Source organism: Diadema antillarum, unplaced genomic scaffold (genome assembly GCF_040938485.1).
Source record: "Diadema antillarum isolate AM-2024a unplaced genomic scaffold, OU_Dant_1.0 seq00000847_RagTag, whole genome shotgun sequence".
Classification (NCBI taxonomy): Eukaryota; Metazoa; Echinodermata; class Echinoidea; order Diadematoida; family Diadematidae; genus Diadema; species Diadema antillarum.
The window spans coordinates 858,546-880,159 of NW_027271721.1; the positions used below are offsets into that span (position 1 = coordinate 858,546).

Genomic DNA, 21,614 nt, shown 5'->3' on the forward strand with positions numbered 1-21,614 from the left:
AACTAGTTTTTTTTTTTTTTTTGTGAATATCAGGAAGAAACATGCATTCATGTGAATACTGTGTAGAACGTGTTGGAATAGTTGGTGCTTTGTCAGACATGTTGGAGTACTGCCAATCAGAGATAGGTCATGGGGTTTGCATGGCATTGATGCATACAGTGCTCTTGTACAATGGTACCTGCTATGCTGCTTTGGGCCCATGTATTGTAATATGTCTAAAAGGGTGTGTACAGTTCTGGTTGAGGTGAGGATTTAATAGCTTTTAACGTTTTGCGTGATATTCAGAAACCACTCTATGAGATGTCAAAGAGCATGCAATTCTAAGGGGTATCAAAAAATTATTTGATGAAAATCAGTTTCGAAATGGCTGAGATATCCAAAAACAAGGTGAAACAAAGAGATCCTGATAAAAGGCGTGGCCTGTTGCCTTTTATTATTATCACTTTTGGGGGATATCTCAGCCATTTTAATACCAATTTTCATCAAATAAACGTTAAATCCTTCTTAAAATCACATGCTCTTTCATATTTCATTAGAGGTTTCTCATTATCTCACTTACAAATGTTCAAAACATGAATCCCCACCTCAACCAGTACTGTACAGTCCCTTTAACCCGTTGAGGACAAGTCCCCGAGTATACTCAGGCAGGTGTCTATGGGAAATGCGTGTTGTAGCAAAATCAGTTCGTCCTCTATGGGTTAAGGAAGGTCTATGGCTGGAGTGCCATCTGCCATAGGATTTCAGGAGAAACTACATAGGTACGGTAATTCCTTGGATTTGGGGGAGTAAGGTTGTAGCATGATGCCAGACTGTAAAAGAACTGATGCTGAAAGGACACATTTAGATAAAACCTAAAGAATTACAGTAATTATACAGTATAGATTAAAGGGATGGTATAGTACTGGTAGGGATGAGGATTGGCCTTTTAACTTTTTTTTGTGTGTGTGAGACATCAAGAGACCACTTATGAAATAATACAGAGCATACCATTCTTAAAGGTAAACAAAGCGATTTTAATAAATGGTGGGTCCCAACTTTTATCAGGTTTGCTCTGTTTTGGATTATCTCAGCCATTTCAAAACCAATTTTCATCAAATAAACATTGAATCCTTCTTAGAAGTACATACTCTTTCATACTTCATAAGAGCTTTCTCATTATCTCACCAAAAAAATGTTAAAAACCTGAAATTAGGTCTCAACCAAAACTATACGATCCCTTTAATAGCAGTAAACTTACAGTAGACCTTTAAATCGTCTGGCTCTCCAGTGTAGTTTCTCCCTTTTGTGAGTGAAAGTGGTTATGCCATTTCAAAGAGCATCATAAAGTGTGTGAGCAGCATCAAAGATCTGCAGCTGTAAGTGGCGTGAAAAGTCTAGAGCTGATGGTGATTAAGAGAATGAACTTGTTTTAATGTACTTTCTCTTCACCTATTGAAGACCTGAACCAAGAAAAGAACATGATGTGCATAAATTACTTGCGTAGTGCGTGCTTCGAATGCACTCTAACGATATGTGGCAGTTTTATTTTTCAAGTTACATGCTGATTTGTTTTGGAGTATTACGATGTGCCACTATGTATGATATTCCTTTGTTTGCTATAAACAGATACATGTATGTTATTTTAACAGCATTTTCTGTAAAATGAGTTGAAAAGTTGCCAATTTGAGGCTTGTTCCATAGACTACTCATAATCTCTTAATACAGTATGTTTGGCCAAATGGAATCATCAAGGGTGATGACTCACTGAAATCTGCAATAACAGGCCTGTACATGCACATTGTATGTTCTGTGAGTAGAATCTAACATTTAAACATCAGATCAGTGATATTTTTAGCTAAATTTGGTGAATGATATCTATCAAAAAAGGGGGGGGGGGCCTACAATGGCTGTCAAAACATCACATTTCTTGTCACTTGTTTTATGATAATTCCAAAATTTTGTCATGTGACAGTGAGAACTCCTCCAAAAGTACTCATCACTTTTGCAGACAAAAAAATAATAATTTTTCATGTTCAAGAAACTTTCGTGAATTTTCTGAGCAGCCAAAATTCGCAAAAGTAAAATGCATGCAAAATTTGTGTCTACACAAAGCATTGAATGCCAGTGGCAATTCATGAGAGTTTTATGCTATGAAAAAGGCTGTCAGCTCGGATTTGCCCCACCCCCCCCCCCAAAAAAAAAGAAGAAAAAAAATCATACTTCTACAGTATGTCGTCCATTACAAAAATATGTTCCTCATACTTCTGCAAATGGGCATTTGTGGAAGAGCGCCATGCTTCTAGTGCTCAGGCAAATGCCCATTCACTTTATTGCCTGACTCAAGTCGTGGGCACCTTGTGCCAGGAGGGGAGGTGGTTTGTAGCACCCTAAAGTGTGACCTTTCATTACATGAGATGAAGGTAATAGGTTTCATCTATGGAAAACAGTATTAACTTATTTCTTGTCAGTTTATGTGAAATGTTAGCCAAGATTCAAGGGCCTTGATGCTCAGGAAATATGTGTTTAGCCCTCAAGTGTGTCAAATAACCCATCCCGAAAGGGCATGAAATAGGCCTCTTTGCTAATACTCCTATCCGATATTCAAATTTATGAAATCTTAATGTTTTCCCCTTCTGATGTACTGAAGGAGTGAGCTGCAAATTTACCTTCTCTGTTGAAAATGCATTTCAGGGCACTGAAACACTTTACTTTACTTACGTACTTTACTTTACGTATGTCGCTTTATTTCTATCCAACAATGAAAGATAATGCAAAAACAATGTACCTGTACACTACAATACATGATAATGAATAATATTGTAAATGAACAGAGTGATTTTTGTTTAAAACTGAGGTATTTGTTGAGAGGGTAGTATAAAAACAGTATAGATAATCCCTTCTATTAGGAACGTTAGATACGATAACGGTGCATTGTTCTAGATAAAGACTAAGCGCACCGCGTGACAGCTGTGGACGTCATAACCCTTTGGATATTCCCTTCGCTGCCTTGAATTAAGACTAAGCGCACCGCGTTTACAACAGAACACCTGTGGACATACAGAAGACAGTGCTCTTCTTTGTATAGCGGTTAGTTTCGATTCAGAAGTACAGGGATATAAAAACGAGACCAAATTGGTTAAAAATTCATTTATTATGACTAAGCTACTCATTTGGAAATGCTATCATAGCTTGATAAGCATATCTATGCCCAACAAACAAAATGACACCAAAAAGGTTTTGCCACCTCAGGTGGTACCAATAACACATTTTTCGAGTCTTGGCCCATGGACAATCAGGCAGGATTGCAAGTTGTTGCTTGTCAACCTTTATTATCAAAAGTATGCATGAAATTTGAATTTCAAGTTTGTATGTACAGTGGACTTTTTGGAGACAAGAATGATCACAATGTAAGCAGAAAGTACTCATTATTTATTAGAACAGCTGGGCATATCAACTTTGATTGCATTGTCTGGACAAACAGTGTAGGGTGCATCGTCTTCTACACTTTCACTCTTTCTTTATATACACAGCTTGATTCTTGCATATTCTCTTCATGGTTTATGTAGATCCCCCTCAGGGTGGCCTTTCACCATGACATCATACAGACAGCTGCAGAGTGATGATGCCAGCGACACCTTCGACCTGGACTCCCAGCCGGACAGCTTCCAGCCACGGGAGGAGGTGGAGGTTCAGATCGAACCCTCGCGGGCGAGGACTAAGTCGCGGGTGCGACTCCCAAACACATATTGCACAAAGAACAAAGTAATTGTGGTTCTGGTTGTCATGCTATTAGTGCTACTGCTTATTTCAGTGTTGACAATCTATGAACTGGAGAAGCATGGAGGAGAAGGTGAGGAGACAAAACAGACTCCAAGAGCAACCACTCCAGTCATCACCACCACACAGACACCAACAACCAAGGCATCCACAGTAGCTCCAGTCACCCCCACAGAGGCGACGGCCACAAATGGAGAACCGTTTCCATGGAGCAACATCCGTCTCCCCGAGACGGCCACGCCCAGCTCCTACAACATCTTTCTGCATCCAAACCTGACAACCTTTAACGTTTCGGGTCGGGTGGAGATCAATTTCCGGACGGAGGAGGCAGTGGAGTTCATTGTCCTCCATGCCAAAGGAATGACCGTCCAAAAGCCAGAGGAGGTCGAGCTTGCTGGCCAGGAGACTTCTACAATTAAGGTGACCAAGCTGTTGTTTTACACCCAGAATGACCAGATATCGGTGCACTTTGCCCGTCCACTGCCTGCCCAGACTTCCTGCAAATTGACACTGGAGTTCTCCTACGGGCTTGAGAGTGGCCTAGATGGCTTCTACCGCAGCTCCTACAAGGTGGACGGAGTTACACGGTAATTACACTTCTCACATTTACAGCACTTAAAGTAACCCTACCCATTGACCATGTAAAACATGGTATTTCTCCGACATTTTTCTAACCATGAAGACAGGTTCATCACAGCATAGAGTTGAACTAATCACAGACAATGCTTAGTTCATTTTGCGTGAAAGACTCTATCAGTGATAAGCACATCAAATATTTGAAGGATTCTTTAAAAGTTCTAAGCTTACTTTGTGTTTTTGCATGTGTAATTTTTTATTTGAACTTTGTTATATGGAATTGAGTGAACTGTGCATTGATTTGCGTAATCAAAATGCACTCGATAGTTCTTGTTTACACAATATGCATTGAATGCCAGTGGCAATTCATGAAAATTTCATGCCGCGTTTAAAGGCAGTCAGCTCCAATTTGCAAAAATTTCATGTCGCGAAAATATCTTGCTTTACAGTACTTTCAACCCACTTTATATCATTTATTATCAACTAGGTCTTGTATAGATGATAATGGCAAGACGGACAGGGAAGTGCTTATTTCCATGTATGCACGTACACACAGGAAATGGAACTGAAACCAAACCATCTAGGGAGCTCTTGCAGGATGTTTACGATAAGCTGCGGTCATAAATTGATCACCTACAAACATAATTTTGTGCATTGCTATGAATTTCACTTCATGCTAATATGTTTTGCATAGTTTAATTCTCTGATGTTTTGGTAAATCATAGATTCAACTGTATCCCTGAGCCGAATTTGTTGTACAGTACTCACCTGTTAATCGGGAACCGCTTTAGTGGGAACCCGCTTAAGTGCAACAAAACTTCATGTGACAAATTTTTCACCTGTTATTTCCACAGCTTTACCAGAACCATGAACCCCTTTATTGGGTCAAATCTGGTTAAAACTCTCCCATTTTTCACCATTAATGTCTAATAAATGGTAAGTAAATCCTTAGAAATAATTGTAGGGATTCCATTTCCTTGCCAGAAAGATTATTTTCTTACCAGTTCCCAATAGATTAAATGCCGACTGTAATCTAAACATTTGCCATTAGGCAGTGAGATGTAGTGCATAGACGGTCATCTTATTGAGCGTCAGCTTCTACTCATGCACTTACAATTGTACACTGTACCCCTTCAGTGCGATGCAGAGAGTCACCTTCCCCGCGTGGGGCCCACACTCTCCCTGTTCATGCATAGTATGCATGCAGTGTGTGTGCTTGTGTGTGACAAGGGGGCATAGATATGAGAAAATGTGTTCGTACGATGGTCGCAATCAGTGTCATCTTTAAAAATGTGCATGTTGTTAACATGTTACAACAACGTAAAAAAGGGTTAGTTTGAAGGTCAAGTGAATGAAGGTTTGTTCCGATGAAGCATTTGCCAAAATTATGAGACTGCTGTGTCTTTTCTTACCGCCATTTTGTGTTTGTGTGTCGTAGCACAAGTGTACTTGTTGCTGTGGTTATCAGCGGGTTTGACGACTGTGCATGGTTTAGTGTAATGCCCACATACTGGGCTTCATGTTGTGTTGTATGCACAGGCCAATATCAGTCACCGCTTAAGCGGGATCATCGCTTAAATGGGAGAATAACTTGTCTCCCGACTCGTCCTGATTAAGGGGTGAGTACTGTATATGTAGGTATGTATGTCTGTGTGTGTATTGTGTGTCTGTTTATGTGTCTGTGCATCTGTGTGTCTGTTGGCTATCTCTGTATGTTTCTGTGTCTGCATAATTATGTTCATATTTCCTTTTATCTTTGTTACTGTGTCTGTTGGTGTGTCCATCTGTCCATATGTCTCTGTGTTTGTGTCTCTGTGTGTGATAGATATCGGTGATGCTATTTATGCCCGAATGCCTTCAGTGATGCCAGAGGCATTGTACATCACTCCTTACATAATGAAAAGAGATGGAGAAGAGAAGAAGTGGAGGAAATTCAAGGAAACATGCTGTTACTTGTTGCTGCAGTCTGTGCCTTGGGGCATGCATGAGCAGCTTCACAGCAGCTCTGAGCATCTGCTGAACTTTAAAGGACAAGTTCACCTTCATAAACATAAGGATTGAGAAAATGTAGCAATATTAGTAGAACACATCATTGAAAGTTTGAGGAAAATCAGACAATCCGTTCAAAAGTTATGAATTTTTGAAGTTTTTGTGCAGTACCCGCTGGATGAGAAGACTATACTGCAGTGTATGAATAACTTAGATGTCACATGCGTACAACAATATAAGGAAAATATAAAGAAAATTTCACAAAATTCCATCTTTTGAAAAATGTACACATTCCCCTGACTCGTTACCGACAAGTGTTATGGGTAATATCATTCCCCCTGCCTTTAGAAAGAGGCAAGTCAAGTGCTCTTTTATTATGCGAAAAAAGTGAAAATATGTTGAATTTTCTTATACATTTTCTTTATACTGTTGTACGCATATGACTCACAAGCTGTAGTAGTCTCCTCATCCAGCGGTTCCAACACAAAAATTCCAAAAATTCATAACTTTTGCATCGATTGTCCAATTTTCCTCAAACTTTCACTGATGTATTCTACTAATATTGTTGCATTTTCTCAATCCTTATGTTTATGAAGGTGAACTTGTCCTTTAAAGGAAGTAGTAGCCCTGTGTCCCAAGCATCTATGATTGTCAAAATTATGTGTAAATTGCGATCAGCAACAAAAGCTATGTCATCTCTTATTCGTGCTGCTGATGAATTAAGTTCTCATTTTTCCCCGTTTAATGTTGCCTTGCCACAAAAGTGAGGATTTTTTTTTTTTCTAGGTGTGGGAATATGTTTTTCATAGTATCATTGTGACTTGTTATTTTTAGTCCTAATTGCGAGGTAATTTGAGTGAATTTCTGTTATAGGTCCCTTGATATCTGGCAAATCAGATGACTACATTAGCATTTGAATCAAATTTCAAAAACCATCTGCCTTAAAGTTTTCAATACTTTATGTACATGTAATTTTGGTATCACTTCCATATAGACCGTTATCTTCCAAAAGGGCAAGATTTGTATTTTTCCCAATATTGTAATGGTACACATGCACGCACATTAAGTATCTTTTTGTGTTCTTGTAACAGTGTTGAAAGCTCTCTGGATACATCTGTTTTTACAGATAAACAGCAAACATTGTAGAATTGTTTTGTGGCAGTGTATTTGCCTGAAAGTAAACATTTGCTCTCTTAGATACAATATCTTCAAATTGCAAATGTGTCAGTGCTGATAGTGCACTGCACTGTGCTGTTATTTGCAGTGTGAAAAACAAGATGCACATAATGCATAGAGTGTGCTGTTTTTAGGGTGCTTTATTTGGGGCCCTGAAGGCAAAACAAAGAACCCTCCATCTTTTTTCCTTTTTTTTTCCCCTTTTTATGCCTCCGCCACGAAGTGGTGCCGGAGGCATTATGTTTTCGGGTTGTCCGTCCGTCCGTCCGTCCGTCCTTCCGTCCGTCCGTCCGTCCGTCCTTCCGTCCGTCCTTCCGTCCGTCCGTAATAAATTTTGTGGACAGGGTAACTATCAAAACCTTTTAAGGTATCCTAATGAAACTTGGCATGTATGTGTATTAGGGGGTGAAGTTGTGCCTATCAACTTTTGGGTGCACATGGTCAAGGTCAAAGGTCAAAAGGTCAAGGTCAAATACGTAAAATTTCACTATTTCCTCCATATCTATGCAATGCCTGAAGATATTTTCTTGAAACTTAGTGTATACATGTATTACCCAATTAAGATTCTCTGGTGAAAGTTTTGGGTCATGAGGTCAAAGGTCAAAGGTCAGAAGGTCAAGTTCAAATATCAAAACTTCGCTTTTTTTCTCCGTACCTTGGAAATTGTTCAAGGTATCTTCATGGAACATAGTATATAAACATGTACTGACTGGCAGTTATTATCTAGAGAATCTAGGGTTCATAGGGTCAAAGGTCAGGGGTCAAAGGTCAAGTGCAACACTTCAAATTGTTACTATTTCCCTCATATTTATGTAATGCCAGCAATTTTTTTTTTTTTTTTTACACTTGGTGTATGCATGTATAACCTAGATTATCTGGAAAGTTTCTTTTTCTCTTTTTTTTTTTTTTTTGGGGGGGGGGGGCAGGGGTTTGCCTCAAAGGTCAAAAGGTCAAAGATCAAGGGAAAGTGCTGAACTAACTTTTTCTTCCATATCTCAGAAGTGGCTCAAGTTATCTTGAAACTTACTACATATTTATGCATGTTCTGCCTGACAGTGATTATCCTATGAATTTTAGGGTCAAAGGCCAAAAGAAAATGGTAACAGTGTACTTTTCAATACAGAAATTACACTTTTTCTCCATACCTTGAAAATTACAGTATTCATACACTTATGAATGGGTCAAAGTCAAGTTAAAGTCCTTGAATCCCCAAATACATGCTCTCCTATTCATCTAATTAAACCTAGGTAAAGGAAGGTGAACATTCAACACATTTGTGACAAACATGAAATTTCAATATTTTGCCAATATTGTGAAAATGTAATTATGCATTGTCCACATGTACTATAGACCTATTAGGAGAATCATGCATTATGGCGGAGGCATAGCAGTCACCTTAGCGACATTTCTAGTTTTTTCTGAGTTAGGTTTGGATGAAAAAGGGAGACTGACTGTGAAGTGATGATACAAACTTAATAACAGACTTTAGAAACACAAAAATAAAACACAAATAGAACATACTGTAACAAGTCAAGTGCATCATTTATGCCTTTTTTTGTTTTTGTAATTATAAATGCTCATTCTTTAAACTGATACCAAAAAGTGTTTTATTAATGAATCATGTAGTTGATTTAATGCAGTTGGTGCTGCATAGAGTCCATTTACAGAAAGAGGAACTTGTTTCATTTTCTGTCCAAGTGTTCACCAGTAATTTGAACAGTGAAATGAATGACTAGTGTATTTGTCATTGTTCTAATTTTGCATTCCTGCAACTAGATGTGCAGTTTACTGCCAAGTTGATTTCTCATGGACACTGCACAGACAAAAATTCACAAAATGTCTAACTTTACTTCTTCTCTCCTTTGTTCCAGTTTGAATGGAAAGCTCAAATATTTATCAATTTTTAATGCAGTGGTATTTCCCAGTATTACTGAGAATTGGCCTGTATAGTAGATGAAGAATCCTAAATAGACTTTGTCCATAGAAATTGTAATTCTTAGAACCCCTCTCTCTCTCCCTGTCTTTATGGAAATACAAGTTAGAAAATAGTGCTTGAAAAAATAATGATTTTTTGAAAAAAAAAAAATTCTTTTCTTTGATATGGCAATGTTTTTAATCACTGTTGGTACAGGCACCTGGTTGCTTTTCAACTTCATGTCACAATTTGTATGCTGTTGCAATTTTTCACCATAGGTGTGAATGGTCCTTTCGCCATGTAGACTTCTCTGTGAAGTGGAGACTTCTGTGTAAGTGTTAGCTATCTTAAACAAGGTTTAGAAAAGGACTGCCATATCCAGTTACAAAGCCGGATTTTATGCCTGTAACATGCCCTGCTTCTGTCTGATGGAATGATAACGGAAACAAATATGCAACTGTCAATCATTCGAGAGCATAAAGCTACTCTGCTAATGAAACACAAAAGTATGCCGGGGTAAATGTTACAAGTGTGAATAGCCACTAACGAAGACCCAGACGGCCATGACAGCCTTATTAACACTTTCATTGCAACAAAGACATGTAAATCTTTTGAATTCAGTTCCTTTTGCATCAGGTAACACTGAAGGCCTATCTCATTAGGATATATTTTGCTGTCTCATGGACACATACTGAAGTTCATATCTATACACTGTATTTGTCGTGTAGAACATTAGCAAATTGTTGCAACATCAATGTCCCTGACAGTCACTTGAAAATGTCACCCAATATCCTGCAACAGGCATCGTCGAGCAATTACTGCTGTTTTGCTGTCTGCATGGTTTTCGTCTCGGAATGAGTGTACGCTGTGCTATTTCTTACCTGGGGACCTCCTTCTGATGTTACAAGAAGCTGTCAGTGACTTCCACAGTTTGTTGACAATTCAAGTGTGGCATTATTCATACATATGTACACATTTACTTCACAGAAAGTGTAACAATGACCTTGGAAGTGTTACTGATGACACTCTCTCGTATTTGATATAATCTGTATACACTGTAGCTTTCTATCAATATGCAAGGCATGTCGTTTTTTTTTCTTTCAGAATATTTTTCCTTGACATATATATGCCAGGATTTTTATTACTTGTATACCTTCCTTGGAACTTGTTTGCATGTAAGCAAGTAACGTAATATGAGAAAGAATCTTGAATTTTGTTGACTATCAATTGTCCTTGCTGCCTCTTTGAAGTAAAAATAGCAACAACAAAGACAACTATACATGCAGTTGTTTTTTAGGATATCTCATTTCCTCTTTGCACTGAACATCCAGCATTGATTAGTTTTCGAGATATTGCGGCAAAGTAACGGCGCCCCCTGCCACCGTCAGCCATCACCTGCAAGAAGTGGAAATTGTTTTCTGCTTCAGTTGTGCGGATTTGAATAAACCAGATGTCTGTGCGTGTAACCGTGAATTACATCAAATACCAAACTTCAGACATGGTTTCTGTGGCTTTGATTGAAGAGAGGGAGGAGGAAGTACATGTACTCACAATGTCGAGCTTTGATTGCATGCAGCTTCATCAACTGATTTATTTGTGAAACCATGTACCTACTACACATATGGACCATGAACGGAGGTCTTTCTTTGATCCAATGTTCACCACCGCCACCTGATTATGTGCATCTTAATGAGTACATTCAGACGTTTGGACAATGACGATTGTGTAATCGTGCATCATCATTGACAAAAGAACCCGGTTTCCCTCATTTCGGTCCTATTTGGCTGAGGTGCCTTTTCAGACTCAACTGCCTTTGAATAAACACCAATGATGGGGAGCACCAAACCTGAAACAAGGACAAATTTTGCATCACAAAATTGGTAATTAGTGAAGCGGCCACTTGCGGCCATGCATGTAACATCCCTGAATGGCAAGACAAGCATGTCGTCTACTGTCACTGCCCATGTTTACTCTGAAACAATGTGTGACAAATGGGGAAAAATAGATTACAATTCACAGTCAATCTGCTTAATTATTTACTTTTTCTTGTAAAGTACTTGCATTTCGCAAATAAAATTGCTTTAGCAATGATTTCGCAATATACACTACAACTGCACATGCATTTTTCTTGATTTAAGTGAGTTATTACTATCTTCTGCGCACGTAGTTTTTAGATTTCTCAAAGCGCCATCTTGTTTTTATCCAGGCTGGCTGTCGGTGGACAACACTGGATCAAAGCAGGAAAGTATGTCCAAAATGTTTTTGTGACGCTTTTGACAGAAACAGGTCCATGGTGAAACAGAACCAAGCCACAGACCTTGGAATATGCCAGCTCACTATGAGAAACATATATGGTATATTCAAATTTATGGACATTACTTCGCTCTTGATGTATACTTAAAATGAGCCATTCTATTGTGCAGGTGTTACTCTGCCCCGAAATTGAGCAAAGATAGACAAATGATAAAGGAAATGTTCAAATTCATCTCTGATTATTCAAACAATGGGTCATTTGTGATGGCACTTTAGCCAATGTATGGCCATGGAGCTAAATGTACTGGCTCTATGGTGTGACCTCATGTTGAGTTTTTCAGGCTCCGGCAGAAACTTGGTGAGCGGCGGCAAAATCTTTTGCAAGCCAAAAAAAAAAATTGATCTTGCACATTCGTATTGTCATCTTTCAGGACAGTATGTGTGACGCTTTTACACTGCGACCCTTAACCTGTACCTCAAAAACACTTTCCAATACTTGGAATGCAGTTTGCATACATTAGTTGTTGCTGTGGTAGACAAACCTCAGGCAAGCTTTTAGGTTAAGAAGAATCATTGTCAGAAAGGCATGCTTGAAATTTGAATTTGCTACGAAACCAGTATAGAAGTTAGCATAGGATGTTGATTACTGTGAAAAATTACTGTATTTCATTTAAAGATAAAACACCTCAAGATAATTCCTGATGATTCTTCTATGATGACAATTGTAAAACATAATAAAGCATGGCTAGTATTTAAAGCCCAAACAAAGTTCTGGTACGCCTGCAAAAGTTGTCAAATTTCGCTCCCAAATGTGAACGTATGCTTAGGAAATGTGCAGGATAACGATGTTATTACAAGATATTCGATGGGTAACGACGAAAATACGAAATATTAACCAAAAAGGTTCAGTCTCAGAACTTACCCGAACGGGGTCAGGCTAAACTCGGACTCGGGGATAACTCGGCTTCGCTTTGACGGCGGGGGATGAGTTGTAATGGTTGTCCCTCTGATTGTACAGTGTTGTCCAATGGGAGCGGCCTGTATAAACTAGCGCTTCGTGTTCTGGCTACTCGCAGTAATGGTCCGAGTTGTTACAACACGCGCATCAAAAACCTCTTTTGCGCGCATGCAAAATTAGTGTGCCTATCAAGCACCTCTAAAACAATCAAAGGCGCTTGATAAACAACAACAAAAGCTCCAAAGACCGCGCGTCTCAGCAACTGAGGACCGCGCGCTGTCATTTTTGTTTTGTTTTGTACAGGATTACGTTAGCACGCACTTTCCTGTCCATTCAGTTAGGCCTCATTTGGTATTATGCAGTGGCCAGTAGAATGTGGCGATCACTTACTGCGTGTGAATTGTCTGAAGTAGGGTCGAATTTTTCCCGAGACCGAGTTAGTCTGGAGCCTTCTGGAATAAAAGTCGGTTTTCCTACTATTATTATTTTTCTCAAAATACTCCAAACCGACTCATCATTCCGGCAAACCGCGTCAGCCAGGTAAGTTTCTTAGTGGACTCTTTCGATATATTGCAAGCAAAAATGAAATGGTGCTAGACGGGTTCTCAAGCACTTACCGAAACTTAGTTTTCACTTTAACCTTAGTTACAGTGGAATGTATTATTATCGATATTATAGCGAAACAGTCAAAAGAGGAGTCGGTTAATGAAATTCAGCGTCACCCAGAGAAGGATTTCTAATGATTAATAGATATAATGAAAATGTCCTATCATCACTGTACCGCTCCTCAAATTGGTAATTAATTGAAGTTCAGTTCTCATTACTTTTGATATGAGCAAGAGGTAAATTGCTCCTTTAGTCGTGTGCCATGAGCCAATATCTCAGTTTGTGTACCGCAGATGGTCATTGGCACTAAGAGCTGAACTGACCTTTAAATGTGCCTTCAATTGGCTTCTCAAATTGACTGTCATTGTCTGTTTCGGCGAAGCGTCTTCATGCCGTGATTACAATTCATCACCACTGAATGCGACAGCAGGGTCGCCTCTTGATCACCAAGTGCAATCTAGATCCCTACTCGAGGCTGTGTCATGTAAACACCATGTCTTGTAGAGACAAATTTCACCATAACTTTTCACAACAGAGCATTCCATGTGTGACGGTGATTACTGCACTTGAAAAGGTCAAATTGTTAATGGGCATATTTCTCTTGTATGTCGATAAATGTAATTATGATTAAAATAACAGGAGAACAGTGATAGTGGAACATAATATCGCTCAACATCTTTGACTGTTATCTGTCCCTTTTTTGGATTTCCTGCCAAATTATACGGGATATTCTTGGGCCAAATGTCCAGATTTGAACTTGAACTTTATTCTGTTTCATTAAAAAAAGTATATCTTTTAGTGTTTCTTGTTGCAATGATTCAAGAAAAAGTTGAGAAGTTCATCATAGTTGGTAGAAAAATCTATCAGAATGGGACATTGCACCTGTCATATCGATGAAAAGCATTGTTGAACTGTATCTGATAAATAGACAGACAGACAGACAGACAGATAGATAGATAGATAGATAGATAGATAGATAGATAGATGAAAATTTGTAGGATGGTTTCATGCACACATTACAGTTTAAAATGGCAAAATGTGATGAACTTATAAAAGTGTGGTACACACCCGCAATGAGAGCACTGTATACAGAGGTTGCTTCAACATCAAAATATAGATATGGGGTTAGTCATTTCTATTCTTATTTTATTTTATTTTTAAATGGGTATGTGGCTTTGTTGGAGGAGAGATATATGACAGGACACTCTGGAAGAGCAGTGAAAATACTAAAGAATCTTCCCTTGGTAGATAAGACTATAGTGTTGTTATCATGTATTCAGACCTGTATCTGTCATGCTTATTAATGCCTTTAATTTACAGCATCCACATAATGGACATACATTTTATTTGTTCATTCATTCTGTATCATGACACTTTGTTCCGCTGACCCTTGATAGGGCAACAGTTTGTGACAGCAGAAATACGAGAAACACGTAGACTGCAGATTGCAGTATGTTCTTATACACACTTTTTATGGCCGTGTGTGGTGCATTTGCTGTTACAGTCGACATTGTTAAAATGGACTAAGATCGATTATCTTTACACCGTAGCATGCCGAAGGTACATTAAGTTTTACTGAGTAATAGGACAATACATTTAAACAGGATACATTTTCCTTCGAATTTTTTGACAAAGAAACTTAATATTAAGGTTATCTTACTGGAGGAGGAAATTCAAGAAATGTAATGCAACCCTGGGTATTAGAACAACCTTTCTGAAGTCGTGGAATCTACTGGAATTCAGGCATATTCAACTGTAATGTAAGATTTCTTTTTAGACAATGCATCACAGAGTCCACATGGTATGCTGAGCCCAGCCTAAACCATATGCTGCTCTTACTTCACAATAAAGTTATAGTAATTTTTCTGTATTATCTTTTTAATCATATACTCGTGTGTGTGAATTACTGTGTGATGTGAAAACCCATGTATAGAGCCCATTAAATTTCTGATCTCTTGTAATCATTACAGTTGTAATCAGGACAAGGGTCTCGCTCCTGCGTTGTCCTGGCTAAAGTGGTGGCGCCTGTACTATCCATTTCATGTTCACATGCTACCATGTATGTGCTCCCTGTACGAGTCAAGAGTGTTAATTACCTGTATCAACTGATTTGAAAGTGTGTAGGTGATGGATTTCCAAGATGGCATGATGCTGTGCTTGCTTGATATATTGATACCTTACATCAAGCATCGGGTGATCACCAAGGTTTAGGGGAGGTTTATGCATGTCCTCAGAGAATATTGCATCTTTGCTTCCATGCCAAGTACAGTGCACATAATTCCTACAGTCTTTTCTTCAGTAGATATGAACTGTGCTGGTACCCTGGTTGGTCTATAACCAATGATTTCCAATAGTTTCCCCATGGCCAAAGGTATATATCGTTCCACTCCCGAGATAATTTCATGAAGGTTTGTGGCAGTGGGTATGTGAATTGTCTTTTGTCTCATTAAATTCTCATTAAATGAGAATTTTAACCTTTTAAGGGAAAATTCCATACATGCCTGATGTTGCTTTATATGAAAACAAAAACAGAGTTGGGAAATCAGTGAAAACTTCAGAAATAAATCAGATGCACACAAAAAAAGTTTTGAACTGATATAGTTTAGAGAGTAAGACAATTCTCCATTTGGACTGTTTATAAAAAGTCAGCTGGTTTTATTTTTATCCCAAGAGAAATTTTCTTCAGACCTTTCTTGGTACAAAATACCATTTTTAATGTCATTCTCTGTGGATGAATTCTGTCTGTGTCCAAATATTTTAAAGAAATTATTGTATTAGTGAAATTGTGTGTTCAAAACAAATGAAGAGCTGCTAAACACAGACATTACACAGAGTTGCCAATTTGTCTATACTTTCTGAACACTAACAGTTCATAACTTTGTGTTTGTGTCTGTTCTTTTCCTAAATTCCCAATGATCTACTTCCCTGATTTTTTTTCCCTGTTTTCATACAAAGCAACATATTATCAGGGTGGAATTTTTGTTTCAAACGTTTGCCAAAGAAACTATGATGTAGGTCTTTTTCACTCACCAGAGCAGAATTAATTTTGATAGCATTGCATGTTATCTGTTTTGAGTCTTTGACTTTTCTATGTTTTCACAGTCTTGAAAATGGAATGGTAGATTTCAACCAAACTTGGTTAGAATTTGATCTTTGGACATCTCCCCTTTAAAGTGAGTCGATGTGGACTTCAGGAGTGCCAAGGGGTTAGGCAATCATGAAGAAGGTTTATTCTGATTTTAAAAATAAAAAAAAAATAAAAAATTCACAGTCTTGAAAATGGAATGGTAGATTTCAACCAAACTTGGTTAGAATTTGATCTTCTTGAATGGTAGATTTCAACCAAACTTGGTTAGAATTTGATCTTCGGACATCTCCCCTTTTTTGAGCCGATGTGGATTTCAGGAGTGCCAAGGGGTTGGGCAATAATGAAAAAGGTTTATTCTGATTTCAAAAAATATCATCTAAATTCAGAACTGATGGAGCTGTGTAAAACTCACCGTCCATGCCAGTGCTTTGCAAGGGATATTAGTTATACTAGGGTGAGCCTTTAATCCACAGGGTCTCTTGATCAGTTTGTTGACTTTGATTGCAGGCATACCGGAACAAAATATTTGATTTTGGTTTTGGGGTCTCTCTTTTCCTTTGTTAACAGTCAGTGATAGGCAAGCTCATGGCAATATCTTTATGTGATTTTTTTTTTCTTTGCAATAAACATGACATTTCTAGTCAGGATGATGGCAATCCACACCCTGTGTTCGGCAAAGTTCTATTGCAGCTAAAGTTATTGTAGCCATATTGCTTTCTATCTCAGTGCCAGACGGCATTAGGGTGGAGAGATTACATGCTGTGTAAAACAAGGCAGAGTTAATATAAGTTCGGGCATTTGACTTTCAAAGGTTGTATAGCTGTAGGGTTTTTTGTTTTTGTTTTACTTTGAAAAGGAGAAACAAAGGCACCTTTTATTTTCAGAACTGCATCAGAGAGCTTTATGAAATGTTAGGGAGGGCAAAACTAGACGGGTCTGATGAGATAAATGTAAAAATATGTGCAGAATAATCAGAAGCATAGGTTTATCAAATCTTCATCATACTTTTACATTTCCATCATCATGACTGTATGTTTTATGGATGCATTTTCAGTGTCCCTGGAAAAGTGCAAGAAGTTATATACTCAAAGCTGATGCGAGTGGAATCAGAAGTGACTGCTTTTAGAGCTGAGAGTGGGATCTGTTGACAGTTTTGGAGAAATAGAAGAAAAAGAAATACAAATTCAAATACTCTGTTTATCTGTATAGGAGTAGAAAATGTGACAACGCTCAAGGCAATTTTCTGTTTGTTTCTTAAGTTCGGGGTCTTTTACTATTTGATGAAACATTGGTACATTTAGTTCAAATATGACTTTTTTTCTCTTGCTTTTACACATTTTGGACTTCTGTAGTATTTTTTTACTATCTTTTCATAAATGTCAAATATGTTATTTTTCATATCATCTGATATATTTGTACAATAGCCCATTTGTACTCATTCACAATGTATTGATACTACAGCATGATTAATTGCAGTCTTTGTAATTCTCCAGTAAGACAACTTGAATTTAAAGCAGCTGCTGACAAGTTAATTGTATCATATTTTGAATACTGTGAACATTATCATCAAATATTCTCCCTCAAAATCTGTCCCTAGGTCTTCTTTACACTCTTCTTCGCATTAACATATTATAACTATTCATATAGCCACAGGGAATATACCAAGAGACCTTGTCGAGAATGTCCACATATTTGATGTGTCATAAGATTGAGCCATAATGTTTCTTGGATTTCACAATCCACTTTCCACTGGGGTGACTCATCACCCTCTGAATCGTCAGATCATTCAAGTCTACCCTGCCAGGGAATTAAATATTCATGAAATGTGTTTTTGGATATGGCACTCCGCTGGCTGTAGGGCAGATCACCCCCTTGGTGCTCTGTTACCAATCTTGTGGAATTTCGTATCGTCAGCCATTGTAGCATTAGGTGACAGTGCATTGCCCTCTAACAGATTGGATCTTGCTTCCGAGTTTGAGATCGGGTTTGAAAATTGTCAGTTCTTTTTCGTTTTTTTTTTTTTTCCATCACAATAACATAAAAATTGTATTACACTTAATAATGCAGTTTCTTTATTTGTCACTCCTTTAATGGTAACTAAGGAATTTCTTTGCTTTGGTGTGAGTTATTCATTGCTCAATCTGTAAATCTACCAAATCATGTCGAACTTCTGTGTTTCATATAAACATGTGGCATCGTATTGATTTCGTTCCTTATTTAGTTTTGTAAGGAGAGGCGACACAACCCGTTTCCTCCTATTCATATAACTGAGGATGCTTTAAAATGTCACATCTCATCCTCCCCCTCCACCCACTCCCCCCCTTCCAAAAAAAAAAAAAAGGTGAATAGAATGAAAGAAATAAACAGACAGCATCCTGAGTTCTGTATTTGGATGTTGTGAAATTCATCGCTTGGCATGCACTAAAGCCACAGAGTAATGCAAAACCTGCAAATGAATATCAGTTTAATTGCTGAGATAAATGAGTGAAGCCTTTCAATGTGGCACTGGAGGGAAATACAAAGAAGATCTGAAGCATGTGCCTCATGATGGCATTACTTACCATGCCAGTTTTTATCCTCTGTAGACTGTTAATGATATTGCTCTATTGTCCGTTGTTTAATTCTATTCCCGTGCCACTTTGCAAAAGATTGATTGTCCGCTATTTTTAGCAAAAACCTGCTTAGATTTTAGTGAAGCCAAAAGAACAGTATAGAGCAACTTCCCGGGAATATGGAATCTTTCTTTTATGTAGTTATCGTTGATCAGGGTAGAAAGAAGTACTTAGTAATGGCACAAAAGATATATGATATCATACAAATTTGGAAAAAAAGTATTCATAGCTGTTGTGGAAGTGCTTTGTTCCTGAAAAGGTTTTAGAGGACAGTGAATTGTACAGAGTAAAAAGAGAAATCTTAAAAGATTGTTGTGTCATGATCCTTTGCATTTTACACTTAATATCAATTGTGGTGATAGGGAGAGTAAATTACCTTGACATTAGCTACTCTTTCATTCCCCCCCCCAAAAAAAAAAAATCTATTTATTTGACCTCTGAAGAAATGGATGTAGTATATGAACAATACATGTTTCAATTGCACTGATATTCAACTGCACTCCACTGTTCTGTAGTGGAGTGCAGAGAGTATGAACAATCATTAGCAAAAGAGGTGGCTACAAATCCAAAGAAATTCTGGAAATATGCAAATAGAAAAATAAAGAAAAGATCTGGAATTAGTGATTTAGTCAGTAAAGAAGGAAACTGTCATAGCAGTGATAGTGAAAAGGCAAAATTATTGAACAATTTTTTCACAAGTGTATTTGTGAAAGAAGATTTGACTAATATGCCTGACATTGACTGGCAGCATGCTGGACCTATTTTAGATAGTTTGATTATCACAGAAGAAAGGGTGGAGAAGAAACTGTTAAATTTGAACGCAAGTAAATCTCCAGGCCCAGATGAAATGCATCCAAGATTGTTAAAGGAGACGGCACGGTCTATTTCTGTTCCATTACAAATTGTCTTCCACAAGTCGCTGGACGAAGGCTTTCTTCCCAGAGACTGGAAACTAGGCAACATAACTCCTATACATAAAAAGGGAAGTAAAAAATGTGTTGAGAATTATCGGCCAATAAGTTTAACTTCTGTTGTTGGAAAGGTGATGGAGAGTCTAGTCCGAGATGCGGTCATGCAGCATCTTTTGAAGTATAACTTGCTTTCAGACTGTCAACATGGATTCACTCCAAAACGGTCCTGTATGACTCAGCTCCTTTGTGCAATGGAGGAAATAACTCAGAAACTTGATACTGGGTTTCCTATTGATATAGTATATTTAGACTTTTGTAAAGCCTTCGACTCTGTTCCTCATGAGAGGCTTTTGAAAAAATTGATATCTTATGGCATTGATGGAAAACTGTATTCATGGATCAAAGCATTCACAACTGGAAGGGAACAAAGAGTCGTGATAAATGGTGAAAGTTCAGACTGGAGTCAAGTTAGCAGTGGAATTCCGCAAGGAAGTGTACTCGGACCGGTCCTTTTTGTTATTTTTATAAATGATTTGCCAAATATAATGAATAACTCAGTATTTATGTTTGCCGACGACACCAAAATCATCGGTGATGTCAGTACAGCCTCAAAACAGGAATCACTTCAAACTGACCTAACTCATGCTGATGAATGGAGTAAAAGATGGCAACTTGATTTCAACGTTAGTAAATGCAAGATTCTTCATATTGGAAAAAATAACCCAAGGGAAAACTACAGAATGAATAGTGTAGAGTTGGAAGCAACCAAGCAGGAAAAGGACCTTGGCGTTATAATAGATGAAGAATTAAATTTCCATCAACATGTCTCAGCAGCTGTCCAAAAGGCAAATCAAACACTTGGGATTATACACAGGACATTCTCACAAAGGACAACGGAAATACTTCCTATTTTGTTCGTATCTTTGGTTCGACCTCATTTGGAGTATGGCAACATTTTATGGCACTTGAGATATAAAATGGACTCTGACAAAGTTGAAAGAGTGCAGAGAAGAGCCACTCGTATGATTCCTGAACTCAAATGTTTGTCATATGAACAACGCCTGGAAAAACTCAACCTACACTCATTATACTACAGGAGACGAAGAGGCGACATGATTACTGTTTATAAATTGCTCAATGGAAAGTTGGGGATTTCTGGTGACATGTTTTTCGAACCAGCCATCCACTCATCAACAAGAGGTCATAGATACAAGCTCTTCACCAAACGTTCAAGATTAGAACTGAGAAGTACATTTTTCAGCCAGAGAGTAGTTGCCGACTGGAACAGATTGCCTGCTAATGTTGTTGAAGCTTCCTCGATTAATAATTTCAAAGATTTATTAGACAGACATTGGAGGGGGGAAAAATTCAAAGCCTCTGCTCCTCAACGCACATAAAGCAACAAAGTTGAAGATGATGAGACCGGAATACTACAGGACCAGTCCTCTACTTCCGTATCAGATGTGATGTGATGTGATGGAGTGATGTTACATTATACAGCAATATCCTAGGAATGACCCTATAATCACTTCAGAATTTCATGAATATTCAATACCACCATGTGATGATTTAAATTGCATAGACCCAGTTCAGCGGACTCGTGGAAATGGGTCTAAGCGCAAGCGCAAAAGACGAGTCCTTGCGTAGGTGTCTGTAGGAAGCTTGCGCCTTCTTTCCGCGCACTCATTCAACTAAACCACCGGGTCTGTATGCCTTTAACTGTATGCAGCCTGAATTGATACCGTATACCTCATTTTATGCCAAAATGTACTGG

At 38.1% G+C, this 21,614-nt stretch overlaps 1 protein-coding gene across 1 annotated transcript in view; it reads left to right on the top strand.

The window, feature by feature from the left end:
- The first annotated feature begins 3,570 nt into the window (after positions 1–3,570).
- Positions 3,571–21,614, top strand: part of LOC139740308 (endoplasmic reticulum aminopeptidase 1-like) — a 61,539-nt gene continuing 43,495 nt past the window's right edge. The window contains exon 1 of the mRNA XM_071650894.1: positions 3,571–4,343. Coding sequence (XP_071506995.1) covers positions 3,571–4,343 — 773 coding nt within the window. The remainder of the gene's footprint in view (positions 4,344–21,614) is intronic.